The sequence below is a fragment of the Dendropsophus ebraccatus genome, chromosome 7 (genome assembly GCF_027789765.1).
Source record: "Dendropsophus ebraccatus isolate aDenEbr1 chromosome 7, aDenEbr1.pat, whole genome shotgun sequence".
NCBI classification, from domain to species: Eukaryota; Metazoa; Chordata; class Amphibia; order Anura; family Hylidae; genus Dendropsophus; species Dendropsophus ebraccatus.
The window spans coordinates 117,729,482-117,756,121 of record NC_091460.1 but is presented as its reverse complement, the minus strand read 5'-3'; the positions used below and the strand labels follow the sequence as shown (position 1 = coordinate 117,756,121).

The 26,640-nt window shown below is 42.8% G+C and overlaps 1 protein-coding gene across 1 annotated transcript in view; it reads left to right on the top strand.

Moving 5' to 3' along the window:
* Positions 1-19,954: 19,954 nt before the first annotated feature.
* The window catches only part of GC (GC vitamin D binding protein), a 70,388-nt gene continuing 63,702 nt past the window's right edge, over positions 19,955-26,640 (top strand). The window contains exon 1 of the mRNA XM_069978294.1: positions 19,955-20,085. Within this exon, the coding sequence (XP_069834395.1) occupies positions 20,028-20,085 (58 nt within the window). The 5' untranslated portion in view covers positions 19,955-20,027. The remainder of the gene's footprint in view (positions 20,086-26,640) is intronic.

Genomic DNA, 26,640 nt, shown 5'->3' with positions numbered 1-26,640 from the left:
AGCATAAAGACCTAACTACTTACTGCACAGGAATGGTGCCAAGGATGAAGGTAAGAGACTTACCTTTATCCTCAGCACTCCATGCACAAAAGGGATGCAGTGTCCAAAAGTGGGTGTGCCACTACTGTTTGTAGCTTGTGTAGATCGGTAGTATTAAATGATAATATACCTGAGTTTTAGAAATGTGCTATGTCCAGATGCCTGTCATGTAAATATGTAAAGAAACAATCTGAATTCCGATCTGTTACCACAGGTTTAATTCATCTTTTTTGAATTGTAATTCTTCTTTTGTAACTTATTTGGCAGAATGCAGTGTGTGCCGTTTGCAATATGTCGGCTCTACTCAACGGAAATTTAAAACAAGATTGGCCAAACATATCTTAGGCATAACTTCGGTACACACGCGCATGTCTAGCAAATCTATGTCTGGCTTGTCCATGTACGGGTCTCTAAGTCTGTAAAATTAAACAGGTTACATTACCCTCCCGCGAAGGAGACCATGTTCACATTTTGTGGAAAAGGGAGGCATTTTGGATTCTGCATCTTTGCACACAAATCTCACATGGTTTAAACTAAAGAAACGACCTCTCGTATATATTTATTAATTATTTATTTGTATAGTGCACACAGATTCCACAGTGCTTCACCTATCTGTATGTTTTTAGGTGTGGGAGGAAACCGGAGTACAAACACTGAGAGAACATGCAAACTCTTTGCAGATATTGCCCTTGGTGGGATTTGAACCCAAGACTCTAAGCGCTGCAAGGCTATAGTGCATACGCAATTTCATTATGTACCATTTTTGCTTTGCTATATTATTTTTATGTTACGATTGTGTCTAAAGGTGTGCTTTAAAAATGTGGTTCTGTTTAACTATGGACCTGTGAAATCAGTTCAGGGGTTCAGGGGACTTCACCCCTGAAGGGGTATGATCTTTTTGTAGGTAGTTATGTTTTCCTCTTATTTAAGCTTGTAATTCACACTGTTAACTTTGCCATGATTAAGGTACTGCGTCCCGAAACGCGTCAGCGTTTTTTTTTATTGTCTCACTATGGATTTTAAGAAGATTTTGCAATAAAGTTTTGAAGACTTTTATGGAAGCTGTGGACATCTGATTCTATATTTGGTGATACCCACGGGGATATGGCCCCGCTACTCTCCACCACTTGCTCCATTTATCGTTGAGGACCAACGCCTTTACCACTTATGCACACATGGTGAGCTGAACGTTTTCTCTTCATTGCAGTATTATGTATGTATATGCTCTGGGATGAAGCCTTTAGTAAGCATTCCCACCACTAGGTGTCACTCTACACTTCATTCTATCTAGTACAGCTGAAGGGAAGCTTACTAAAAGGTTGAATTTGAATGTGTGTTTTCTCATGTATTGCACTATGGACTACCCTGGTGTCCTCCTACAGGCCTCCGGTGAGGACACCAGAGACCCAAAGGAGAACTCCCGGGGAGTGTGGAGAGGTAAACATAGCTTCTTTATTATTTTCTATATACTTGAAACCATACATATAATGCTTTCCCTAGCCTTTAGTAAATAAAATTCTAAAAGTGAATCTGTCAACTGCAGTTCAGGTTCAAAACTGCTGACAATGTTAACTAGCTCTTAGGGCAACAGGACATTTTACCTTTTTTATTTACATCTGTGCTGCCTTAAAGGAGAAGACTGGCGAAAATTTTTATTAAAGTGTTGTATTGCCCGCTAAAAGCCATACAAATCACCAATATACACTTATTACGCGAAATGCTTATTAAGTGCTTTTTTTCCTGCACTTACTACTGCATCAAGGCTTCACTTCCTGGATAAAATGGTGATGTCACTTCCAGGATAACATGGTGATGTCACTTCCTGAATGAAATGGTGATGTCACGACCCGACTCTGCTGGAGAGGATGATGGCAGGAAGACACTGAGGGACCCAGGGCAATGAAGGGACACTGAGCATCCCTCTGCCATCATCCTCTCCAGCAGACACAGCTGACAGCTCTGAGAGTTGGGTCGTTACATCACCATGTTATCCAGGAAGTGACATCACCATGTTATCCAGGAAGTGACATCACCATGTTATCCAGGAAGTGACATCACCATGTTATCTAGGAAGTGAAGCCTTAATGCAGTAGTAAGTGCAGGGGGAAAAAAATCACTTTATGTGCATTTCCCGTAATAACTGTATATTGGTAATTTGTATAACTTTTGGGGGGAAATACAATACTTTAATAAAAAAAAAAATTCCTGACTCCTTTAATTTAATGCTTTTATTTTCTAGTTCAAAGTACCAACGAAGCTTTACCAAGCCATTAAAACACTAAGAGCCTAAGGGAGTACAAAAGATTTGCCCCTGAAGATACTGTACAATAATAATTTGTACCAGGATAACCATTGTATGTTGTAAATGTTGTATCCTGAGACCACAACTCTGGAAAACTGGAAATTGGTTCCTAAGCCACCACATTATCATTGCAAAATAATAAGACTAGTTAGGACCATGTATCAATAATCATTAGCACTCCTCATCACAGAAAACGATTTTGTTACTTATGACGTTAGTGGTGTTAGTAATGCATTCCATATGGCTCAGCTTGTATATGATATTGAAATAGATCCACCGTACTCATTTTTCATTCATTACAAAATTTTAATATGGACATTTCAGTCTTTTCGACCTTTTTCAACTTGACATGATACATTGGTATCATTACATCTGAATTTGTAACAATGCCCTTTTTCAGTGCCAGAGATGTCAGATGAAAGTCACTAACGTAATAAATTATGATTTTATAATGATGCATGTATCATATTTTTCAACTTAAAGTGAATGTACCAGTTTAATCCACATATTAATCTTTTTATACAACCTTATCGGCATAGCCACGATGATTCCTTTGGTGTTGTCCTTTTTTAATTCGCCTGAGATTTTCGCCTTTCTCTAAATATGCAAATGAGGTCACTCAGTGTACTGGAGGAGGGCCCAGCACCCCCAGTGCACTGAAATCTCCTCCCTTGGGTGACACGATAAGGCAGAGGCTGATAAGCGGCAGAGCCCATAAGGTCATATAAAAAGTTTAATATGTGGATTGAACTGTTACATTCACTTTAAATGGTTTATGTCATGAAGCAAAGAAGGTAAACTCAGATGTATACTACGTACATATATGTAAAGCTGTACAAATTTGCTGTTTTAGTAAAGTAACTTACATCGCTGTACCATTTTTATTCCCCATGGATCTATTTCCTTCCTGGTTTCCTCTCTGAACTGTGACCCTGGTGTTGCAGAGTAACAGTGCAGACACTTTCCCACAATCCCCCTTGCGTAAATGAGAAGTGAAAACCAACTGCCAGTACTAATGGGCCAGATCATGTGACTGTGATTAAACTGAGCATGTGTGACCCAACCTAGTGGACGCCTGGGATAACCAAGGGTTATCAAACAAAGCAGCCACATTAGTGAGTCCATATCTCTCAAATGATATATGATTTATTTAACATAATGCATCAGTATAGACCTAGTTTTCTTAGTAAAACAACCCATTTACAGCAAGTCTTATCAGTAAGTAATTCCTTTGTAATTCATAAGTCGAAAAACTGTCAAAATGTAACTGCCTCTTGTGAAATTAATCTCTATGGCAGGAAACTGTGAGCTAAGCAGGGCAGCTGATGAATATACTGTATTGTCTCCATTTGCACATTCTATCATGATCAGTGTACTGTATTCACAGTGCTGGCATGGGGGCTGAGCAGGCATCTGTCTTCTATTCTTACACTGTTCTTTGCTCTCAATTGCCGCAATGCATAAATGGTACATGGTTCTTGAATTTGTTCAGTTAAACAGAATGGTAAATAATTGTTAATGATAAAGAGATGTAAAAATACAGTAGCAATAAAGCAGCAAGGTAGAGTAATTGAGTACTAAAACAATACAGCTCAAGTAGCTATAGGTATGAGGCTATTAGGTATTGGTTAACTATTAAGCATCTTTAACTACTGAGATCAGAATGTGCTTAACATAATAGTCCAACAAATCTTACATTCAATATTCAAGATTGGTAGAATCCATTAAAGAGAAACTACTTGCATAGTAATAAAGCAAAAGAAAAAAAGGACCAAAAGTTGAAATTACAGTTAAAGTTGCTAAAGTCTACTGTATCATATATGATCACATTCACATTGTATTCTGATGCTAATAAGACCCATTCAAACACCTCAGAAGAAAACTTGGAAACACTTTTCTGCATGCTGCAATTTTTGAATGACCTTTTGTGCTATTATACTTGGGAGCATTTGTGCTATTATTATACTTCCAAGATCCATCTGAATTTATCTATTAGTTTTCTCTAGTGTCTGTACTAGAGATGAGCGAGCACACTCTATCGAGTATAGTATTCTTGAGTATCAGGCTACTCCTAAGTAAACAATACTAAAGTGAGTACTGCATGTTGCTCAGATGCTCGTAAAAAAAAAAAAAGCTGTTGAAATGCATTTCCACAGACTTAACCCTTTAGCGACATGGGGCGTACATTTACACCTCTGCAGCCTGGGCCTTAGCACAAGAAGACGTAAATGTTGGGGTACCAGGCTATGGAGGAAAAAACGAAAACGCTAAATTGAAAAGTGGCGCAGTCCTTAAGGTTATTTTAGGCTCTGTCCTTAAGGGGTTCATATACTTGTACCTGTTACAATCAGACCTTCCAAACCAGCGGTGAGATCCTTTACTAATCAAGAAGGTTGGATCTCCTTGAACCAGACAAAAATGCATTGTCTGACTGTGTTTACCTGACCTTCCGGATTATCAGAGTATTGAAAAATACTCAACAGAAGTAGTGAACATTCGATTATTTTGATGCTCGGTCATTTCTAATCTGTACCCATTTGTATAGTATAATATTACTTTAGTTTTCCTTTTTCCTCATTTTTATTATGTACACCTTATAATTGTTCACAAGGGCTTCCTCATAATTGCACTAATCTGATAAATTCATACACTTTCTAAATAATGGATTTTCTGGCGTATAAGACGACTGGGCATATAAGGCGACCCCTGACTTTTAAGAATATTTTCAGGGTTCCGCCTTATATGCTGGAAACTGTTAACCCCTGCCTCACCGCAGCAAGGTTTACTAGCTGGAACCCTGCTGCGGTCAGGCAGGGGTTAACTAAAATTGAAAAAACGAAAACAACAACAATCAACTCACCTTTGACCCATTTCCGGCAGCCACGCATCTCCTGTCACGTTTCCGGGGGAGGCAGTATGATAAACACTGCTGTCCCCAAAGCTCTCCCGGCAGCCAAGCGTCTAATCAGAGAAGCTCGGAGATGCTCGGCTGCCGGGAGAGCTTCCGGAGAATGGCAAAGGCTTTGGGGACTTCTGGCGCCTCTGCCATTCTCCCAAAGCTCTCCTGGCAGCCGAGCTTCTCATCGAAGAACCTCAGAGACTCTCGGCTGCCGGCAGAGCTTTGGGGGGGGGGGGGGGGGGGGGGGGGGCGCGCGGCTGCCGGGAATGGGTCACAGGTGAGCTAATAATGTGATTTTTTTACAGGGGTTGTCGCTACACTCCCCTACCATATGCGGCAATAATACCCGGCGTAGAAGACGACCCACGACTTCTGAGAAGATTTTGGGGGGTTAAAAAGTAGTCTTATACGCCAGAAATTCAGCAGTTGCCAAACTGCCTATATGGCAGCACATGCCCTCCACGCCTGCTGCAGTGCACTTCATGCCAGTTATATGGCATATATAAAATCTAATGACAGCATGTAATAGTCCCCTAAGGGCACTTAAAAAACAATATTAAACACATAAAATAAATAAATAAACATATTATATATCATGGACAATTGTTCGATCTATTAAGCTATAATAATATTCCCGTATAGTGAATGGCATAAACATGTCACATTAGTTATCAGAAAAACTATAATTAAACATAAAAAAAAACATAAAAAATATACTAATAAAAACTAGAGATTGTGACGCAGAAAATGACACCTTAGCCAGCCCTGTAGGTAAAAAAATCATAAAGTCACAGAGACATGTCAAAAGTTTTTATAGGTCTGGGTGTGAGTGTTCAGACCCACGCAAATCAGGAGAACGAGCTGGGAGAAGACACAATGCAACATGTTCTCTCCCCTCACTCTGTGAAAGAAAAAAAGAGTTGGAATCCATAGAGCTTTATATTAAGCTTGACTTTTTTCTAAAACAAAGCAGGGAGAGGACATGCTGAAGCGCATCTTCTCCCGGCTCTTTCCCCCATTCAAAAGACATCCCTTTTTTTAGCATACACAAAAACATTGGTTGACCACGTTTCTGTGTACTCTAAAAAATAGGTGCGTTTTGATTTGTTATTTTTTATGCTTTTTCATAAAGGAAGTCAGTGGAAAAATTTATCAAAGTGGATGCACACAAATGCGTCCAGTTTTCATCCATTTTTTGCATAAAACAGATACTAACTCATGATACTAAAACAGAAACAAAACTGCACTAACTCATGACAAAAAGTAAAACTTCAGATGTACTAGACCATTGTGCATATAATTAGCCCTGTCCTAGTTTTCTTGCAGCCCCGGTATGTTATACACATGGAGTAAATCGCTTCTGACCAAATGTTTTCGAAAGCTTGTACTTTTGTCTTATAATTTTAAGTTGCATATTAAGGCTATGTTCCCACAACAGGATCATAGCTGTCTTGTAATATTGATGATTGTAAATTGCGTCTGTCAGTATTATGAAATGGCCGCCTTCCTCAGCTATGATTCCGTAGTGGTAGCATAGCCTAAAGAAAACTAGAATAAAACATAGGATTAATGACTGCCAATGACTTTTAGGTGTCCAGTATTCCAAATGTTCCCTTAGACTGACAGACACTTTAATTTGTTTTCATTATTTGTTATCTGTTATTTCTATTGAATGAATTTGACTTCTGGTTATTTCCCTGGAGAAGACTAGGAAAGGTGAGGTTATCACTGAGATATCACCGATGGGCTGTGACGGGTAAACGGATATTTTCCAAGTTCTGCTGTTCATTTTGTTAGTGTTTCCAGCGTAATATGTCTATTAATGATTCATGATTTTAAAAAAAACTGCAGTTTTTACAACTTTATAATACTGTCACAAAAGCGCCGGATGTAGGTAGGGAACAGGACAAGACAGTGAGCCCTAACCACTAGAACCCACCTTCTGTCCCTACCTACTTGCCTCAACGGCCCTAAACGGCCGAGGACAACCACGGTGTCAGTCCCTGTCCTACACCAGGTGATACACAAAACAAGACAGACAAAACAAACACAATAATGAAGATTCTACGGTCCGGGTCGGCAAATGGCGATCAGCGAGGTACAACAACGTAAGGCAGAAGAATAGTCGGGGACAGGCAAGGAGGTCAGGGCAGACAGCAGACAAAGCAGGTTGGGAGATCAAGCAATAGGTCAGGCAACAGAAGTAACAGAACCAGGAGAGCTGAAGCGCTGAGCTGAGTAACACTCAATAGCCAGCAGGGAAATGAAGAGTCTGCTGCTTTTTATCTGGAATCAGGGACTGGGTCCAGCAACTGATTGGATCAGCCCTGATCCCAGCACCCAGCTCAGCTGGACAGGTCTATAAAGAGTAACCCCTGCACTGTCAGAGAGTAACCGGCAATGCGGGTGTGGCTGGGAAACTAAGACATCATTCAGACAGAACTGCAAACAAAAAACAACCAAAGGGTTAACGCCCAGCACGGACCGAGGAGCGCAAAGTCACATTCCTGACAAATACATTTTCTGCACCCTATCACTATATAATATTAATAATGTCAACCATGTTTAATGAAATATGAACTATTTTGTTAGTAGTTAGATTTCTCTGTGTGGTACTTTTGGTCTAGATCCTGGGATATATACCGTAATTATTGTTTTCTAAGATGCACCTAAAATATCATGCTAAAAAGTGCCTGCATCTCCCTTCCTTCTGTCTGGGCATCGATCAGAGGGATCAGTGTAGGGCAGGAGAGGAATCTGGATGTTATGTGAACCACCTCCAGACTCCTACTTGTAGAAGCCCCTTCTGAGAACGAAAGGCCCTATTCAGGGCAGTTTCTAGATCATTTTGGCAACAGGGCGAATCTTGATAAAAGTGTTTTTTCAAGATTCGGGTTATTGGGAAGAAGCAGTGTGTGTATTATGGCATAGATCGATGTTGCATACAGGGACTCACAGGTGACGTTTTCTTTGATCTGAGGCGTCATTTTCCTTTTCCTCTCCAACCGGACCACCATGATGATTTCTTGCAGCTACAATTCGTCTCTTCAGAACCTGCCAGACAAACATCAAGGCTCCGCACTTATCCAGCAACTTCCTTCCTTTTTCCCTCCTATAGGCTCCTAAACTATAGTAATTCTGTTGCTTGGTGCAGTAAATTCTGCAAGGTGTGACCTCCATTACACTGACATACAGGATACTGGGAGAGCTGGGTGACCTCCACTACACTGACATACAGGATACTGGGAAAGCTGGGTGACCTCCACCACACGGACGTACAGGATGCTGGGAAAGCTGTGTGACCTCCATTATACTGACATACAGAATACTGGGAAAGCTGTGTGACCTCCATTACACGGACATACAGGATACTGGGAAAGCTGGATGACCTCCATTACACACTGACATACAAGATGCTGGTAAAGCTGTGTGACCTTCATTATACTGACATACAGAATGCTGGGAAAGCTGTGTGACCTCCATTATACTGACATACAGGATACTGGGAAAGCTTGGGGACCTCCATTACACAGTGACATACATAATGCTGGGAAAGCTGGGTGACCTGCATTATACTGACATACTGGGTGCTGGGAAAGCTGTGTGACCTCCATTATACTGACATACAGGATGCTGGGAAAGCTGGGTGACCACCCCCTGTAATACCCCCTGTGCTGTCCCCATTGTAATAAACCCCCCTCTGCTGTCCCCATTGTCATACCCCTCCCCTCCTTGTGCTGTCCCCATAAAAAATCCCCCCTGTCTCCCCCCCTCCCCCCCAAAGTAATAATCTTCTCTGCTCCCCCTGCATTGCCAAACACACACACACACACAAAAAAAGAAAATTATACTCACCTTATTCTGGCATAGGGGTCCCTCTTCTTCTCTTCTTCTCCAGCCTGCGAGGAGCAGGCCGCTGCCGCCCCTGCACATATCTCTCTCCAGCAAATGCAGTGATATGATGTCATTGCGCTGCTGGAGGGAGAAGATGTCTGTAGGTGCAGAGCGCTCGGCTGGGGCGGAGCGGAGCTACGGCGGTCCGGGGGCGGAGTTACGGGCGGTCCGGAGGCGGAGGTACAGGGGCGGAGCTACGTGCGGTCAGGCAGTCTTGCCAGGTTATGCAGGATGTCAGATGATCGTTGTCCTTGACCATGTTTAGAAAGCATGATAGTGACAGTCTGCGGGCCGTCACCCCAAGTAATAGGAGTGGCGGAAGCCACCACTACACTTGCTCACTCTCAGTGCATGTAATAGAACCAACAGCGAGCAGGAAACAGGGAGGACATGAGCAGGGAACAAGGAGGACGCGAGCAGGGAGCAAGGAGGACGCGAACAAGCCTTGCATAGTAGAAAAAAATTACTTTTACTCCACTGTAAAGCTACCACTGCAGACACGGCTTGTAGCTTCGAGGAGCTGTACTGCAGAGCTATACTGTGCAGCAGGGAACCATATCAGTACATTCATGCTGATTGGTTCCCTTTAACTGATTTTTTGGTAATTTATGTATTCTTTATATAATAAACCAATAAAAAAACATTGAATTCACATTCAAGTACATACATTTTCCATTTATGTCCTTATTGTAGAATTTACAATAACCGTCTTAACCTTGGTAAGTTGAAAACCTGATTATTGTTTTCTTCAAGTACTAAAGCTTCAAGAATATATTCACTCGCACAACTCCTTTTATTCTGATAACACTCTAAGGTGGCTTTGTCACATATTACAGAACAAACAAGCAAAGACAGCGCTCCATGGTGTAGAAGTATCAAATAGAGGAATACAAACAGAAGTAAAGGGAATATGGGACCGCAGACCTCCTGTGAACTCACACAACGCGTTTCCCCCATAGCGCCGTTCCCAGGTTCAGCTGCCTGCCTTTGCAGCTTTTCCAACTGTAATGTCACTTACCCAGCTTAGCTATTGCCCGCTCAGCCAATCAGTGACTGGGTCAAGACATTGCCCCAGTCACTGGATGGCTGAGGGGGCAATTGTTTAGTTGGGCCCTGACATTGCAGTTGAAAGAGCTGGATACATGGCATACCCAGATTCCAGACGAAAATGACGTCTGGTGGCCGTCAGCGGGAGCAGGAAGCAGCGTTTCATGGGCTAAGGTATCCTATGCTCAATGTATAGGGGTCAACATCACAGCACTTTCACTGAGGACCCTGGGGCGATAGAGGGGCTAGAACAGCATTAAAGGGGAACTCCACATAAGGAAAACTTTTTTTCTATTAAAAGAACATTTAAAGTTATATAGATGTGTCTATATAATGTATTACCATATCTCTAAGGTTCTGTCACACTGGTAGCTGATTAAAATCCAGGAAGTAAAGAAAAATTGCCTCTGTGCCAATCCACATTGTCTCCTGCTCCCACTGCTCTCCCCCTCTAGGAGACAAATATTCCATGCCTCTGTCTCACATTGTGTGCTTGCTGAGGACAGGCTGATGATGCAGACAGGGGGCAGGGCGTGATGTCACAAGAGGCTTGGCTGGATCCCCCAATCCCCTGAGTGATTCACCATCTCTGACCAGCCAGGTGTTGCAACTTTAGTGATTGTGCACAAATTAGGGCCGTGTTCACATATGCTGAAATGTCAGTGCAGTACTGCAGCGTCTTTACAAAAATGATGCAGTAATACAATTAAATGATGCTAAACGGCAGAGAGGATCAGAGCCGGCACTGGCAATCCCACTTGGAGAAAAACAAGACATAAACAGTATATCCCATGTAAGATAATATCGGATAAAGTCCTTATTGTGGGGCTCAACCTCACAGATAAAAGATGCTTGATCATAATATGTGTGTGGAGATGAAAAGAAAAAAATAAATAAATAAATAAATAAGTCTGTATTTCAAGAGTCACTTGTTATCCTGTATCACTTGTTATCTTTTATCACAAGAGACTTGTCAGTAAATATGTTATTTTTTCTACTGAGACTCAGTGATAATTGCACCAGCACCTGTATACATAGGCTACACTGTCCTTGGGCCATTTTCCCATTTCTGCGGGTGGCGGTACCAACAGTCCAGGTGGGTCATCTCTCCACTACAGACCACCGTGATAAGAGCTCAAGGGACCCATTACAGCCCGGCAGGTCACCGACCATTGGGGATTAATATAGCCAGCCACACAGTAAAGCAAGTATACCATCACACCTGTGTGCTAAAGTAGCACTTGCGTCACAACTATAACTGTCAGGAATGTGACTTTGCGCTCCTCGGTCCATGCTGGGCGACCGAGGAAGCGCTGAGCCTCTGGTTGTTTTTTGTTTGCAGTTCTGTCTGAATGCTGTCTTAGTTTCCCAGCCACACCCGCATTGCCTGTTACACTCTGGCAGTGCAGGGGTTACTCCTTATAGACCTGTCCAGCTGAGCTGGGTGCCGGGATCAGGGCTGATCCAATCAAGTGCTGGACCCAGTCCCTGATTCCAGATAAAAAAGCCGCAGGCTCTTCATTTCCCTGCTGGCTATTGAGTGTTACTCAGCTAAGCGCTTCAGCTCTCCTGGTTCTGTTACTTCTGTTGCCTGACCTATTGCTTGATCTTCCAACCTGTTTTGTCTGCTGCCTGCCCTGACCTCCTTGCCTGTCTCTGACTCTTCTTCTGCCTTACGTTTTTGTACCTCACTGACCGCCGTTGCTGACCCGGACCGTAGACTTTGCATTATTGTGTTTGTTTCGTCTGTCTTGTTTTGTGTATCACCTGGTGTAGGACAGGGACTGACACCGTGGTTGTCCACGGCCGTTTAGGGCCGTTGAGGCAAGTAGGTAGGATCAGAAGGTAGGTTCTAGTGGTTAGGGCTCACTGTCTCGTTCTGTTCCCTACCTACGTCCGGCGCAATTTGTGACAGAATAGCCAGCCTGAAAGAAGATTTTTGGGTCACCTGCATCATGGACCCTATGAACACCCTGGTGACCCAGATGCAGGGTCTGAATACGTTGGTTCAGACCCTTGCTGAGCGTGTGCAGGAACAAGAGTCCTTGCCCAGGCAGATGTGTCTGACCCCCCCCCGCAGGCTCCTGAACCCCCAGTGCAGCTCCCTGAGAAATTTAAGGGGGACAGGAAAAATTTCCGGACCTTTCGGGAGGGGTGCAGATTATTTTTTCGGCTACGTCCCCGCTCCTCCGGAGATGAGACCCAGAGGGTGGGCATTATTATGTCCCTGCTGCAGGGCCCACCCCAAGAATGGGCATTCTCACTACCTTTTGACTCCCCTGATTTAATGACCGTTGACAGATTTTTTTCAGCCTTGGGCCTTCTGTATGATGACCCAGACCGAGCAGCAGAGGCAGAGCGCCAATTGACGACACTCAGACAGGGTAAGAGACCAGTGGAAGAATACTGTGCTGACTTTAGGCAGTGGTGTGTACCCTCTGCTTGGAATGACCCAGCTCTGCGTTTCCAGTTTCGTGCGGGCTTGTCTGACCAACTGAAGGACTTGTTAGTAGCCTATCCTAATCCTGAGACTCTGGAGGAAACTATGACCTTAGCCATACGGGTAGATAGGCGTATGCGGGACAGACGAAAAGAGAGAGAGACGTCTAAATTCCCTTCTGGTTCATGTCCTTTGACCTTACCTCCTAAACCTTCTTTTTCCTCTCCTGTGTCCCCTCCGCAAGACAAACCTATGCAGATCGGGTCAACTGACGCCAAGGCCAGACGTGCATATCGCCTCCAGAACCATCTGTGTCTCTACTGTGGCAAAGCGGGGCATCAAGTACGACAATGTACCGCTAGACCTGTTTCGCCGCCGGAAAACTTCAGCGCCTGAATGATTATCGAGGGGGTCATTCAGGTGCACAGGTAACCTTCGACAAGAAAAAGAATTTGTTGTTGCCTATTTCTTTGACTTTGGGAGATAAATTTATCTCTGGATATGCCCAGGTTGACTCTGGGGCTTCTGCTAACTTTATTAATACTGTTTTCTGGTCTGGTCTGGGGGCATGTCCGCTTCAGCTTAAATGTCCGTTGAATGTGACTGGAGCGGACTCTGCCCCTTTTGCTCAGGGTAATATACGCTACATTACCCCCCATCTGGAGGTAAAGGTGGGATCAGTTCATTTTGAAAAGCTTGACTTTTTGCTTATGGAAAATTTGTCTGCTGATATTATTCTGGGGTTACCCTGGTTGGACCAGCATAACCCAGTGTTTGACTGGCCCAACAGGGAACTGGTTCGATGGGGACCAGAGTGTGCTCCTCATTGTATTTCTTTGTCGCTTGCTGAATGTTTCTCTGATGATGGGGAGATTCCGGAGTTTCTGCTTGATTATGCTGATGTGTTTGATGAGAGATCGGTGGATGGATTACCTCCCCATCGTCCCTATGATTGTACTATTGACTTGATACCAGGGTCTAAGTACCCTAAGGGTAGAATATTTAATTTGTCCTGTCCAGAAAGAGAGGCTATGCGAGATTATATCAAGGATAGCTTGCGTAAAGGTCACATCCGTCCCTCTTCTTCTCCCATGGGGGCGGGATTCTTTTTTGTGGGTAAAAAAGATGGTGGTCTACGCCCCTGTATTGATTATCGAGAATTGAATAAGATCACCGTGAAAAATCAACACCCTCTGCCTCTCATTCCAGACTTGTTTAACCAAATTGTGGGAGCCAAATGGTTCTCTAAGATTGATTTGCGGGGAGCATACAACCTAATAAGAGTAAAGGAGGGAGACGAGTGGAAGACTGCCTTTAATACTCCTGAGGGACATTTCGAATACCTCGTTATGCCCTTTGGATTATGTAATGCTCCGGCAGTCTTCCAACATTTTGTTAATGACGTGTTCCGTGAACATCTGGGTCGTTTTTTGGTGGTATATCTAGATAATATTTTGATATTTTCTCCTGATTGGTGCTCTCATGTTCAGCATGTTCGTACTGTGTTAGAATTGCTAAGGCAAAATCACCTCTGCGCCAAGCTGTCAAAATGACAGTTTGGGATACAGGAGGTCTCATTCTTAGGGTATAAGATCACCTCCAACTCATTTTGTATGGATCCCCTTAAAGTGACAGCCATTGAAAATTGGGAGCGACCCAGTAGCCTTAAGGCCCTACAAAGGTTCCTGGGATTCGCCAATTACTATAGAAAGTTCATCAAGGGTTTTTCTGTTATTGCTAAACCATTAACTGATCTAACCAAAAAGGGGGCAGACCTGGTTAATTGGAGTCCTGAGGCTATCCTGGCATTTGACAAGCTTAAGAGGTGTTTTGCGGAAGCTCCTGTGTTAACTCAGCCTGACTTTGAACAACCCTTTGTCATTGAAGTTGACGCATCTGAGGTTGGGGTAGGAGCAGTTCTCTCACAAGGTTCAGAGACCCTCACCAACCTCAGACCCATAGCCTACTTTTCTAGGAAGTTCTCCATTTTCTGGAAGGGGCTAAACATAGAATTAAGGTGTTAACAGATCATAAGAATCTGATATATTTGGATAAAGCCAAACGTCTCACTCCTCGTCAGGCCAGATGGGCTTTATTCTTTACACAATTTAATTTTGAAATTTCTTTTCGACCTGGGTCTAAAAATGTTAAAGCTGACGCCTTATCGCGCAGCTTTGACATCGACACGGTTCCCAGGGAGCAACCAGAGACCATCCTGTCACCCGGAGTGGTGGTGGCCACTTTGCAAACCGATCTGGCAGCTCGGATTGCGGAATCTCAGTCTCTGGCTCCCCGGAACACTCCTGAGTCTAAACTGTTTGTTCCTCCAAACCTTCGCCTTAAGGTTTTGGAGGAGATTCATAATTCTGTGTTGGCTGGTCACCCGGGAATTGCAGGTACTAAGTACTTACTCTCAAGGCATTATTGGTGGCCTTCATGGGCAAGAGATGTCAAATCATTTGTCGACGCCTGTGAAACTTGCGCCAGATCCAAGGTTCTGCGTAGACTACCTGAAGGTCTCCTCCATCCCCTTCCGGTGCCTACCAGACCTTGAACTCATATTTCTATGGATTTTATTACCGATTTGCCACCCTCTAAGGGTAAAACAGTCATTTGGGTGGTTGTTGACAGATTTTCTAACATGTGTCACCTTATTCCCCTGCGTAAGCTCCCTAATGCTCGTACCTTGGCTACATTGTTCATAAACCATATCTTACGTTTGCATGGTGTTCCAGAAAATGTAGTTTCTGACAGGGGGGTACAATTTGTCTCCAGATTTTGGAGAGAATTTTGTGGTCGGCTGGGCATCTCATTATCCTTTTCGTCGGCTTTTCACCCACAATCTAATGGCCAGACAGAAAGGGTGAACCAATCTCTGGAACAATTTTTGAGGTGTTTTGTTGCAGGGAGCCAAGATAAATGGAGAGAGTTTCTATCCTTAGCGGAATTTGCTCTAAATAATCGTGAAAAGCAGTCACTCAAGATGTCGCCATTTTATTGTAATTATGGCTTTAATCCCAGATATTCTTCTGTACATGCGTCAGAGTCCGTAAACCCTTCGGCCGAAGGTATTTATTCTAAACTGTGCACAGTTTGGGCCCAAGCTCTTCAGAACTTGGTCAAAGCCCAAGAAACAGCTAAGAAACAGGTGAACAAAAGACGCATATCTGGCCCAGATTACGGTATAGGAGAAAAGGTATGGCTCTCAACTAAGAACTTGAAATTGAAGGTTCCCTCTGGTAAACTAGCACCCAAGTACATTGGTCCGTACGTTATCACAGAGATCATTAATCCTGTTTCATTCAGATTACGATTACCTGGGTCTATGAGAATTCACAATGTATTTCATAAGTCTCTTCTCAAAAAATATGTTAATCCTGTGCTTCCTTCAGTCCTCCCTGCTCCTCTGGTCATCCAGGGGGAGCTGGAGTTTGAAGTGGACAGGATATTGGACTGTCGTCAAATTCAAAATTCCATCCAATATCTTGTCCAGTGGAAGGGATATGGTCCTGAAGAAAATACGTGGGTTGCCAGTAAGGAAATACATGCCCCACGTCTCATCCGGAAGTTTCATGACCATAACCCCTCTAAACCGGGTCCTTTAAATAAGGGTCCTGAGGCCCCTCATAAGAGGAGGGGTACTGTCAGGAATGTGACTTTGCGCTCCTCGGTCCGTGCTGGGCGACCGAGGAAGCGCTGAGCCTCTGGTTGTTTTTTGTTTGCAGTTCTGTCTGAATGCTGTCTTAGTTTCCCAGCCACACCCGCATTGCCTGTTACACTCTGGCAGTGCAGGTGTTACTCCTTATAGACCTGTCCAGCTGAGCTGGGTGCTGGGATCAGGGCTGATCCAATCAAGTGCTGGACCCAGTCCCTGATTCCAGATAAAAAAGCCGCAGGCTCTTCATTTCCCTGCTGGCTATTGAGTGTTACTCAGCTAAGCGCTTCAGCTCTCCTGGTTCTGTTACTTCTGTTGCCTGACCTATTGCTTGATCTTCCAACCTGCTTTGTCTGCTGCCTGCCCTGACCTCCTTGCCTGTCTCTGACTCTTCTTCTGCCTTACGTTTTTGTACCTCGCTGACCGCCGTTGCTGACCCGGACCATAGACTTTGCATTATTGTGTTTGTTTCGTCTGTCTTGTTTTGTGTATCACCTGGTGTAGGACAGGGACTGACACCGTGGTTGTCCACGGCCGTTTAGGGTCGTTGAGGCAAGTAGGTAGGGTCAGAAGGTGGGTTCTAGTGGTTAGGGCTCACTGTCTCATTCTGTTCCCTACCTACGTCCGGCGCAATTTGTGACAATAACCGGCTGAGCTATGTTCCACCGACCAACCACCATAGAAGTGGTGTCACCCGGAACAACTTAACAGGTGACTGGTGGCAGCTACCACAAGATAGCCTATGTTATGCACCCTTTGGGAGTTATTGAGAACATATAAAGAATGGTGACTATTTTATCAGGAGACTCTAATGGACACTACTTGCTATCATGCAGTCTCCCCCTTCTCCTCCCTCTTTTCTGAGATGGCTCATGTAAATAATTTACCTAGCCGGCTGTCTCTGCACTGTGTAATGCGGAAGAGTTCATTTATTGTCAATTTGCCCCAGAAGGGTGCAGTATATGGCAGTATAAATTTAGCTGATATAGGAGGAGGTTTATCAAACATGGTGTAAAGTGAAACGGTATCAGTTGCCCCTAGCAACCAATCAGATTCCACCTTTAATTTTTCAAAGCGTGAGGAATGAAAAGTGGAATCTGATTGGTCGCTAGGGGCAACTGAGACAGTTTCACTTTACACCATGTTTGATAAATCTCTCCTATAGTGTTTGGCGGTATACAGAGAGTGCCGTATGTCTCAGTATTATGCTTTGGAGCATAAGCAAAATTTGGGGGGTGCAGGGGGGGCAGTGGCTCCTGGGCCCACACTGGTCTCAGAGGTTAAAAAGCTATTTCTTTTGCAAACAGCCTGCAGAGCGATGAGGAAGGACCTGTGGTGACGTCATAAGGGGCGGGGCTGAGAACTGAAGAGGATTCTTGTGGATGAAGGACCTGTGGTGATGTCATGAGGGGCGGGGCTGAGAAGATGCTGGTGCATGAAGGACATGTGATCATTGTCCTCTTATATCTCCTCCTGTAATGTGATAGATAGATAGATAGATAGGAGATGGATGATAGATAGATAGATAGATAGATATGAGATAGATAGATAGGAGATGGATAGATAGATAGATAGATAGATAGATAGGAAATGGATATCTAGCAGCTCATCACATATCTTGGATTGTACATGTATGATCACAACCAGCTCACCCCTTTGAGGCTATGTTCACACTGCGTATGTTTCTGCACGTAGTTTTGAGGTTGATGCGTTTGCTTGAAAGTATACGATATACGCCCGCACAATGCACACTACGTATGAGCTTACGGCCGGATCGTATACGGCGCCGTAAAAATGAACAAGACCATTGTTTGAGGACGGAACTGTTCCAACTCACGGCCGTGGATTTTCCATGCGGTCCCGTACGAAGTACTTATTTCAGCCAAATTTAACTTGATTTTTCGATCCAAAAGGTTCTGTGTGGTTTATTGGGCTGGGCGAAGATTTCCAAGTAAATGACCTGTTTCAGATCGCTTCGAAACAAGCTAGGGAAGCATAACTGTACTACGGGCGTATGTTCGCGGTTCGTACGCATCCGGCCGCATGTCGATTTTTTTCCCACGCCCGTAGATTCAGCCGCACATGTACGCCGGCGTACGAAATGCGTCCGGACTGATTGTGAACATAGCCTTAATATCTAAAACATATTACCTATACCACTATTATTTTTAGGCAAAGATAATCTGGTTAAAAGGGTTCTCCAGAATTAAGAAAAAAAAACATAGTTGCTTTCTTCCAAAACAGCGCCACCCCTGCTCTTAGGTTGTGTGTGGTATCACAACTTGGCACTATTCACTTCAGTCGAATACCACACACAAACTGAGGACAAGAGTGGTGCTGTCTGTGGAAGAAGGCAATTATATTTTTCTAATCTTAAGCACTTTAAATTTTTTTGTGGTTCTATATGTGAAATGTACAGAAGCCTCTTACACTGCTCTTTATCCTTATCCTCTATGAGTAATGTAGAAGAATATTCCCTTTATTATTCAGAGAGCCTTGTCACCTGCTGAGGTTCCCTATGGGTAAGGTTGGTTGGTGGCCCACTCAGACTCACTCGCCCCCCCTAGGCTGAACCCCTAGCTACGCCCCTGCTTTGGAGGTATAGTGTTTGGCGGTATTCAGAGTACAGTGTGTGTCAGTATTATGGTTAGTAGATAAGGTGTTTGGCAGTGTTCACAGAGTGCAGTGTGTATCAGTATTATGTATAGGAGGTATAGTGTTTGGTGGTATTCACAGAGTGCAGTGAGTCTCAGTATTATGTTTAGGAGACATAGGGGGACATGCATCAACGGCAATTCGCAAATCGGCACTTTCCGCCAGCTACGCCGGAGGCGGGGAGGGGGTGTGAAGAGGGCGCAGACTCAGAGTCCGCGCGATTCACCATTCGTTCCGTCAAAAGTTACGCCGAAAACCTACTCCAGTCCTCAGCTGGCGTAGGTTTTTCGGCCGTGCGCACCGGAGCGCACGGGATTTATGTAGAGGCAGTCCGCCTCTACATAAATCCCTGTAGCGCCGGAGATGCAGGGACATTTTTAAGTCCGGCGTAAAAAATGTCGGACTTAATAAAAGTCCCCCATAGTGTTTGGCAGTATTCATAGAGTGCATGTTTGGCAGCATTATATTTAGATGATATAGTACAGGACCATACCGAGGGGCTTTCCTTAGTTTAGAGAATAGGGGGGGCTGGAAAAGCTAGCGGCGAGAAGCAGACGTAAATGGGCACAGCGTTTAGCTGAACATTGCTGCAGATTTATTTTAACCATGTAGCATCCCAGCACTTTGACCCTCTCTGACCTGTCGCAATGGCATTTCGAAGGCTTTTTACAAAAAATAACCCTAAAATCTCAAGTATTTCACTTTAATTTGATTTAATATATGTCCATAGTAATTGCATTTTTCCTCAACTTGCTTACATTGTTATATATACCTAGCATGATACAGAGCTTATACGGTATCTAAAGTCAGTGATTTTCTTTTTTTAATATGCAGATTGGACATAACAGAAAATATCTACTCTCTGACCAGGTCAATTATTAATTTTGATTGCAAAATTAGCCAACGGCCTACATGTCTGTTTGTCCTCACTAGACTCTCCTGTAGATGCTAAAGATAAAGGTCAGGGTTGTACAGCCCCTCTCCACAACCTTAAAATTAATCATTCATCTGTTTTGAGTGGCACATAATATATAAGTCTGGAGTCAGGTTGTAGAACGTATATGTGACCACACTGTGCGGAGGGAAAGCAGTCAAAATGAAGAGTCTGTTTTTTCTGATTGTCATCATATCTCTCAGCCATGGAGACCCTAGAGGTAAGAAAGAAATACATTTACTACAGTATATGGGTTGGACTAGATGTGTGTTAGTTTAATGGCCATGTCCCTAATGACTCTTAATGTTCTGAAAAGTCTGTGGATGTGGGTCACATCGCTGTGGCAAGCCAGATAAGTAATCTTGTTATTTCACAGCTTGACCGAATGTCATTCAAGATACAGAGAATCAATGGCCGTAAAACAGAAATTACACAACAGAAGTATTTTAACTTTTGTTAGATGTAATAATGTACAAGATGGATGGATGGATGGATAGATAGGAGATAGATAGATAGATGAGACAGGATAGAAAGGGAGATAGATAGATAGATAGATAGATAGATAGATAGATAGATAGATAGATAGATAGATAGATAGATAGAATTTGATATGATGAATGTTCAGCGATGTAGCTCAATGTATTGTGTGCAGTTTGTTATATGTACGCTCCCCTCCTCCATCCTAGAGTGTAGAGGTATATACAGGGGCGGTCTTGGCACTTCTGGGGCCCCAAGCGAAGTTATGTCTGCCCCCCCCCCTCGACACGCGTTCCAAAACAATAGACCGCTGTGTGTTGCCCCAGTAGTATATACCCCTTGTGCACTACCGCCAGTAATATATACTCCTTGTGTGCTGCCCCCAATAGTATATACCCCTTGTGTCCTGCCCCCAGAAGTATATACCCCTTGTTTGCTTCCCCCAGTAGTATATAGACCCCTGTGTGTTCCCCCAGTTATATATAGCCCCCCCCGTGTGCTCCCCCAGAAGTATATAGACCTCCTGTGTGCTGCTCCAGTAGTATATAAACCCCCTGTGTGGTTCCCCCAGTAGTATATAGACCCCCTGTGTGCCCCACCAGTATTATATAGACCCCTTGTATGCTTCCCCAGTTGTATACAGACCCTTGTGTGTTCCCCCAGTTATATATAGACCACCTGTGTGCCTCACAAGTAGTATATAGACCCCCTGTATGTTCCCCCAGTAGTATATAGACCCCCTGTGTGCCCCACCAGTAGTATATAGACCCCTGTGTGCTCCCCCAGTACTATATAGCCCCCCTGTGTGCTCTCCCACTTGGATATAGACCTCCTGTGTGCTCTCCAAGTTGTATATAGACCCCTCTGTGAAGCCCCAGTAGTCTATAGCCCCCCTGTGGGCTCCCCCTCCCATATAGTATATAACACAATAAAACAAACACTTATACTCACCTGGGTCCAGGCGTCTCCTCTTCTCTTCACTCTTGTGGCCGCAGGAAGGGTTTTCACTCTTGTGGCCGCACTCCCCTTGTCCTGGCGCCAATGCTCCAGTGATGTCACTGGAGCGCCGGCACCACAAGGACAAAGCTGCCACTTGTGACCGCAGGAAAAACCCTTCCTGCGGCCACAAGAGTGACTGACAGGAAGGGAGCCAATGTCTCCCACCCTGTCAGTGCTGCTGCATGTAACTATAAGCGCTTATTAAGAGTGCTCATAGTTACAGTTCAGATTGCAGCAGCGAGCCGGGCAGCGGCCCTATCCAGTGGTCTTGAGCACAAGAGAGGGGCGTGGGGGCCCCCTGGATGTTGGGGGCCCCAAGCGATCGCTTGGGGTGCTTGGTGCCAAAGACCGCCACTGGGTATATATAGAGGTAACACCATTGCTTTATGATCAGTGGGGATCTGACTTCCAGAAACCCAATGATCCTTTGAGTTAAATGGCTAAAAGCACAGTTGGCTTGCGCTGCGCTGCTCCTGGCCACCTGCTGTGAATGAGGCTGCATCCCAGATTCCTGCACAGCCGGGGTCACCTCTGATTTGTGGGGGTTTCACAGATTAACCCCAAAGTATCAGACAATGATGGCATAACCTTGTTATACGGTATGTTATTACTTTATAAGATAGGAAAACTGCTGCACTTCTACAATACATTTTATTTCCTAAAAAACTAGGCAAAACTAACTTACATCAGGTATGGTCACTGTGTCTTGTGTGGGTGATCTCTTATACCACTTGGAATGGCTCTTTATTGTATACTAATAGCACCTTATATTAGGCCTTATTAGGGGTGGTGCAATAGTACTTCTCATCAGTATTGATATTACTAGCAGTATTAGAGCAGTAGAGCCAGTGTCTGATTGCATCATTGGTACGACCTTGGTATACTTTTGGTTGTTAGCCCCCCTTGGACATGTTAGATATGAATTAACAACATTTTGGGCGTTACATTATTTTTTATGTAATTATTGAAATGCATAAATACTGTTTACATTGTGGCGATCATAACTCTGTGTGCATAAATTTACCTCACCTTGTGTCATTTTAAGTATTGTGAGATTTGATTTTGTTAAATAAAGTATATAGGAAATATTGTACACTGGCCTGAGGCTGGCCAGTAGGGTTTTTGTAGGAGAATATTCTACAATACATTTGCCTGTAAGAACATATGACACTATACAGTATAGAATCCTCACCATTTAGGGTTTTTTGTTTTTTTTCTTTTTACATGATTTGAAGTCAAGGAGATGTTTGAAAAGTATTTAAGCTATTTCTTCCATTTTGCAGAGATGTCATTCTACACTATGCTGCCTTGAGGCCTTGCATCTAGTTCTATTGAGTTCTCTGTAAAATCTGTATATTGTTATTGCCCTTGTTTCCTGCTGTTTAGCTGTTAAATCCTGTACTTGTTGTACAGTTTATTACTTTTTGTAGCAACAGTAAAGAGAAATATTTCGCTGGGAATTGGCGCACATTCTAAAGTAGTTGTCAGTTCTTACTGTGGCCGCCAAGGATCCTGGCCAGAGTGTATGCTAAGAGGAAGATTTATCAAAGGGTGTAAAATCTAGACTGGTGTAAACTGCCCACAGCAACCAATCACAGCTCAGCTTTCCATTCAGCACTGCCTAAAGCTGAGCTGTGATTGGTTGCTGTGGCAGGTTTGTACCAGTCTAAATTTTAGACCCTTTGATAAATCTCCCCCATAAGTGTTTACACTCCAGGCGGGATTCTCTCTGACTGCAGTGCAACGTGAAATTTCTATTAATCACGGTTGTCGTCACAACGGCTGTGATTAATAGAAATTTTACGTTGTGTGAACCTGGTTATCCAGGCTTAGAAAACATGGCCACTTTCTTCCAGAAGCAGAATTTCCCTTTTCCTAAGTTTGAGTGTGGTTTTGCAACTCAGTTCCATTGATGTGCGCTGGGTTATAGTACAACTTATAACCTGTGGGCATGTAGTTACTGTTTTTGAAAAAAAAAATAATAATAATTAGTGTACTTTTTCTAACCCTGGATAACCTTTATAATTACACTTCCCAATGCATGCTGACAGTTGCCTTTCCATTTGACACGCGCAGGCAGTAATGTACTGTCATATGGACATGGTTCCGTGCTTTATGTTAAAGTTATAATAAAAATAAAAACAATGGCAAACATTTTTTAATACATTTTTCATATATAAAAATGTTAATTAAAAGGCACCATATAGTTTTAAAATGATGCCTAAAAATATTTCACTAGTCCTATAAAAAGCAAAGCTTCAATTTGTTTATTGCCCTATTCACTGTGCGGAAGAACTGACATTCTTTTAGGACTGACGTTATCTTTTAGGACAACTCCAGCACTATAAAAAAAAAAAATGTACAAGCAGTTTTTATACTAGTCATTCAGTCATTTCTTATTGGTTTGTTCATCTGATGACATAGTAGATGGGTCCAGCCTAACTAAGGGGCGCTAGTTGGGCCAGCATCCCTCTACTTGTGAGAATATTGACACAAAATGGCGCTGGCAGAAGATCCCATGGTTGACAGGAACTAGGTAAGTATAACTTTATTACACTTAGGGAGGTGGGGCATGGGAAGAGGGGAAGAAACACAGTGTGTTGTCTTTAATTCCTCAGGTCAATAGGAAAAGAGGCCATCAAATTACTCATTGTAAAGAAAAATGGCCGTAATTCTAAAAGTTCTTTACACAATGTATGTGCTGATAAATGCCTTTCAATAGAACACATTAAAGGATATCGGCTGTTTATGGGTGTTTTTTTTTTATTTTACAGTGCTAAAACCCAGCCTTAGGATAAAGTAAGCCCCAAGAGTGTAGCTATGGGAATGAGACAAGAGGGAAGGGGTAGGAGTGAGAAAGATTGTATGGGTAGGACAGAGTTTGGTTAAGACAGGGTGGAGCATGGTAATTTAAAGGGCAGGGAGTACTGGAAAGGAGTCAGTTTTCCCATTCGGGAGTGCAATATTAAGTTCTACCTACTCTTAACATTTATATCCTATTTTGCCCTTGACATTTCTTTGTTGTTTTTGTCATTTATATTCCAGTCACAGCAGCATGGTTGGGGTGGTGGAGAAAATGTTGATGTTTGGAAATATTTAAGTTATCTTAGTTATGATTGTAAAGGCGTGATAGTGGTTTCCCAGCTTGAATTGTTGACTTCTGATGGGCAAGGTCCACAAAGGAGGGTAATAGGTCTAAGAGGGGTGGGTGTCCTCGGGCCTGTTAAAAACATGTCCGGAACGGGAAAATTTTTAGAGGAATTTTGTGAGAATATATGTAAGAGCCTCTTATTATCTTCTCAGGCCAAGGATGTCTGTTGTTTGCTGCATAATTTAAGTCAACACTGAGAGTTTTTAACAGTTAGTTGGTAATGTGTTCATGTTTGACTTCTCATTTCCTATGTCATTTATAGGTCCGGGGGAGGGGAGGGGGGGGGGAGTAGATAAAACCAACAAATATCACCTCTCCCTTAGGCGTGTTTCACCTCTAAAGGACACAGTGTATTCTGGCCCTAAGGACCAGGCCAATTTTCATTGTTGCATTTTTCTTTTTCCTCTCCTCTTCTTCTAAAGGCTTTATGACATAGAGCGATTATGGTTTAAAAATTTGTTATAACGCTCGAAAATGACCGATTATCTCTCAGTGTAATAAAACTTACCAATCAAACGATGAATGAAAAATCGTTCATTTTGTCTTTTAAACACGTTGAAAAATTATCGTTGGTAGTTCACCTATGGTTCACATAACTGTTTATGTAATAAGTAATTCGCCCATAAAACGTGTTGTGTGAGTCGTCCTGAGAAACGATTAGCGACCATATAACCTCGTAAAAACGATCATTCATAACCGTGATCGGTGAATGTAATAACCACAGGATCCTTTGCTACAAAATCACTAGTTTTTCACTAGCAATCGATCATTATAGGGAATCGTTAAACGATAGCTACAAGAGCCGTGGAACTTTTATTTTCACACCTACAGGGTTTGGGGGCTCATTTTCTTGCTCTACGATCTCCAGTTTTTATTAGTATCAAATTTGTGTAGATGGATGAATTTGATCGCTTTTTATTCATTTTTTTCTGATAGATAATGTGACAAAAAAAATCAGCAATCCTGTTTGACAAGCAAGAGTAATGAGATTCATTAAATGGCATTGATCTAATTTTAAAGCATCGCCACGTTTCACAAAAAATATTAGAATATACTGATTTGCAATTGACAGTAAAATTGATGACTGATCATCAAGCTGTATAATTAAAATGTACTAGTTAGAATGTGTATCTAAGCACACATATAACAAAAAATGTCTTATCTACAAGCCAGCTTGTGCCAATGTTTAACTTCTATCATTCAATGGAAACATAAGAAGAAGAAGAATACATCTCAGAATTGGTTTGATAAACCAATTCAAATCAACTGGTTTCAGAAAGTTATGTAGATTTGTAATTTACTTCTATTTAAAAATCTCAGGTCTTCCCTTACTTATTAGCTGCTGTATGTCCTGCAGAAAATGTTGTTTTCTTTTCAGTCTGACACAGTGCTCTTTGCTGCCATCTGCAGGAACTGTACAGAGCAGTAGCAAATTCCCATAGAAAACCTTTCCTGCTCTGGACAGTTCCTGACTCGGCCAGAGATGTCAGCAGAGAGCACTGTGTCAGACTGAAAAGAAAACATTTCCTGCAAGACATACAGCAGCTGATAAGTATGGAAAGACTTGAGATTTTTAAATAGAAGTAAATTACAAATCTATACTTTCCGAAACCAGTTGAATTGAAAGAAAAAGACTTTCAATGGAAAACCCTTTAAAGATATGAAAAAAAGCATTTCTTTTAAACTATAGAATGTATAACAATAGACTTTATATTAAACACTTTTTCTTTACAACTACTGTAAAAAAAAATCTAGAGTAAAACGATTGTCAATCACAACCGCGTAACATATTGAGGAAATAATAAAGATTGACCCCTCTGCAATTATAAAGGCACTAAAAGTCAGAATCTACAGAAACTAGACAAGAAAGCTGCTGACAGTGTCTGAAAGATATGTCCATCTAGGTCTGGACTTAAAGGGCATTAAAAGGCCCAAAACATTGAGACTACCTAATTACCGGAGTCACCTTACATCACCCCATGCAGCATAAAAAGACCTGTCAGACAGTTGTTTTCTGTAACCAGGTTGTGTCATTTATACAGGAAAAAAGCCATTGTATATTTTTCTATGCAGAATGTAAATTAGCCTGTTACATTACTTGTCCTTGTACTGCAGACATAAGAATAGGGAGATGATAAGTGCTAAAAC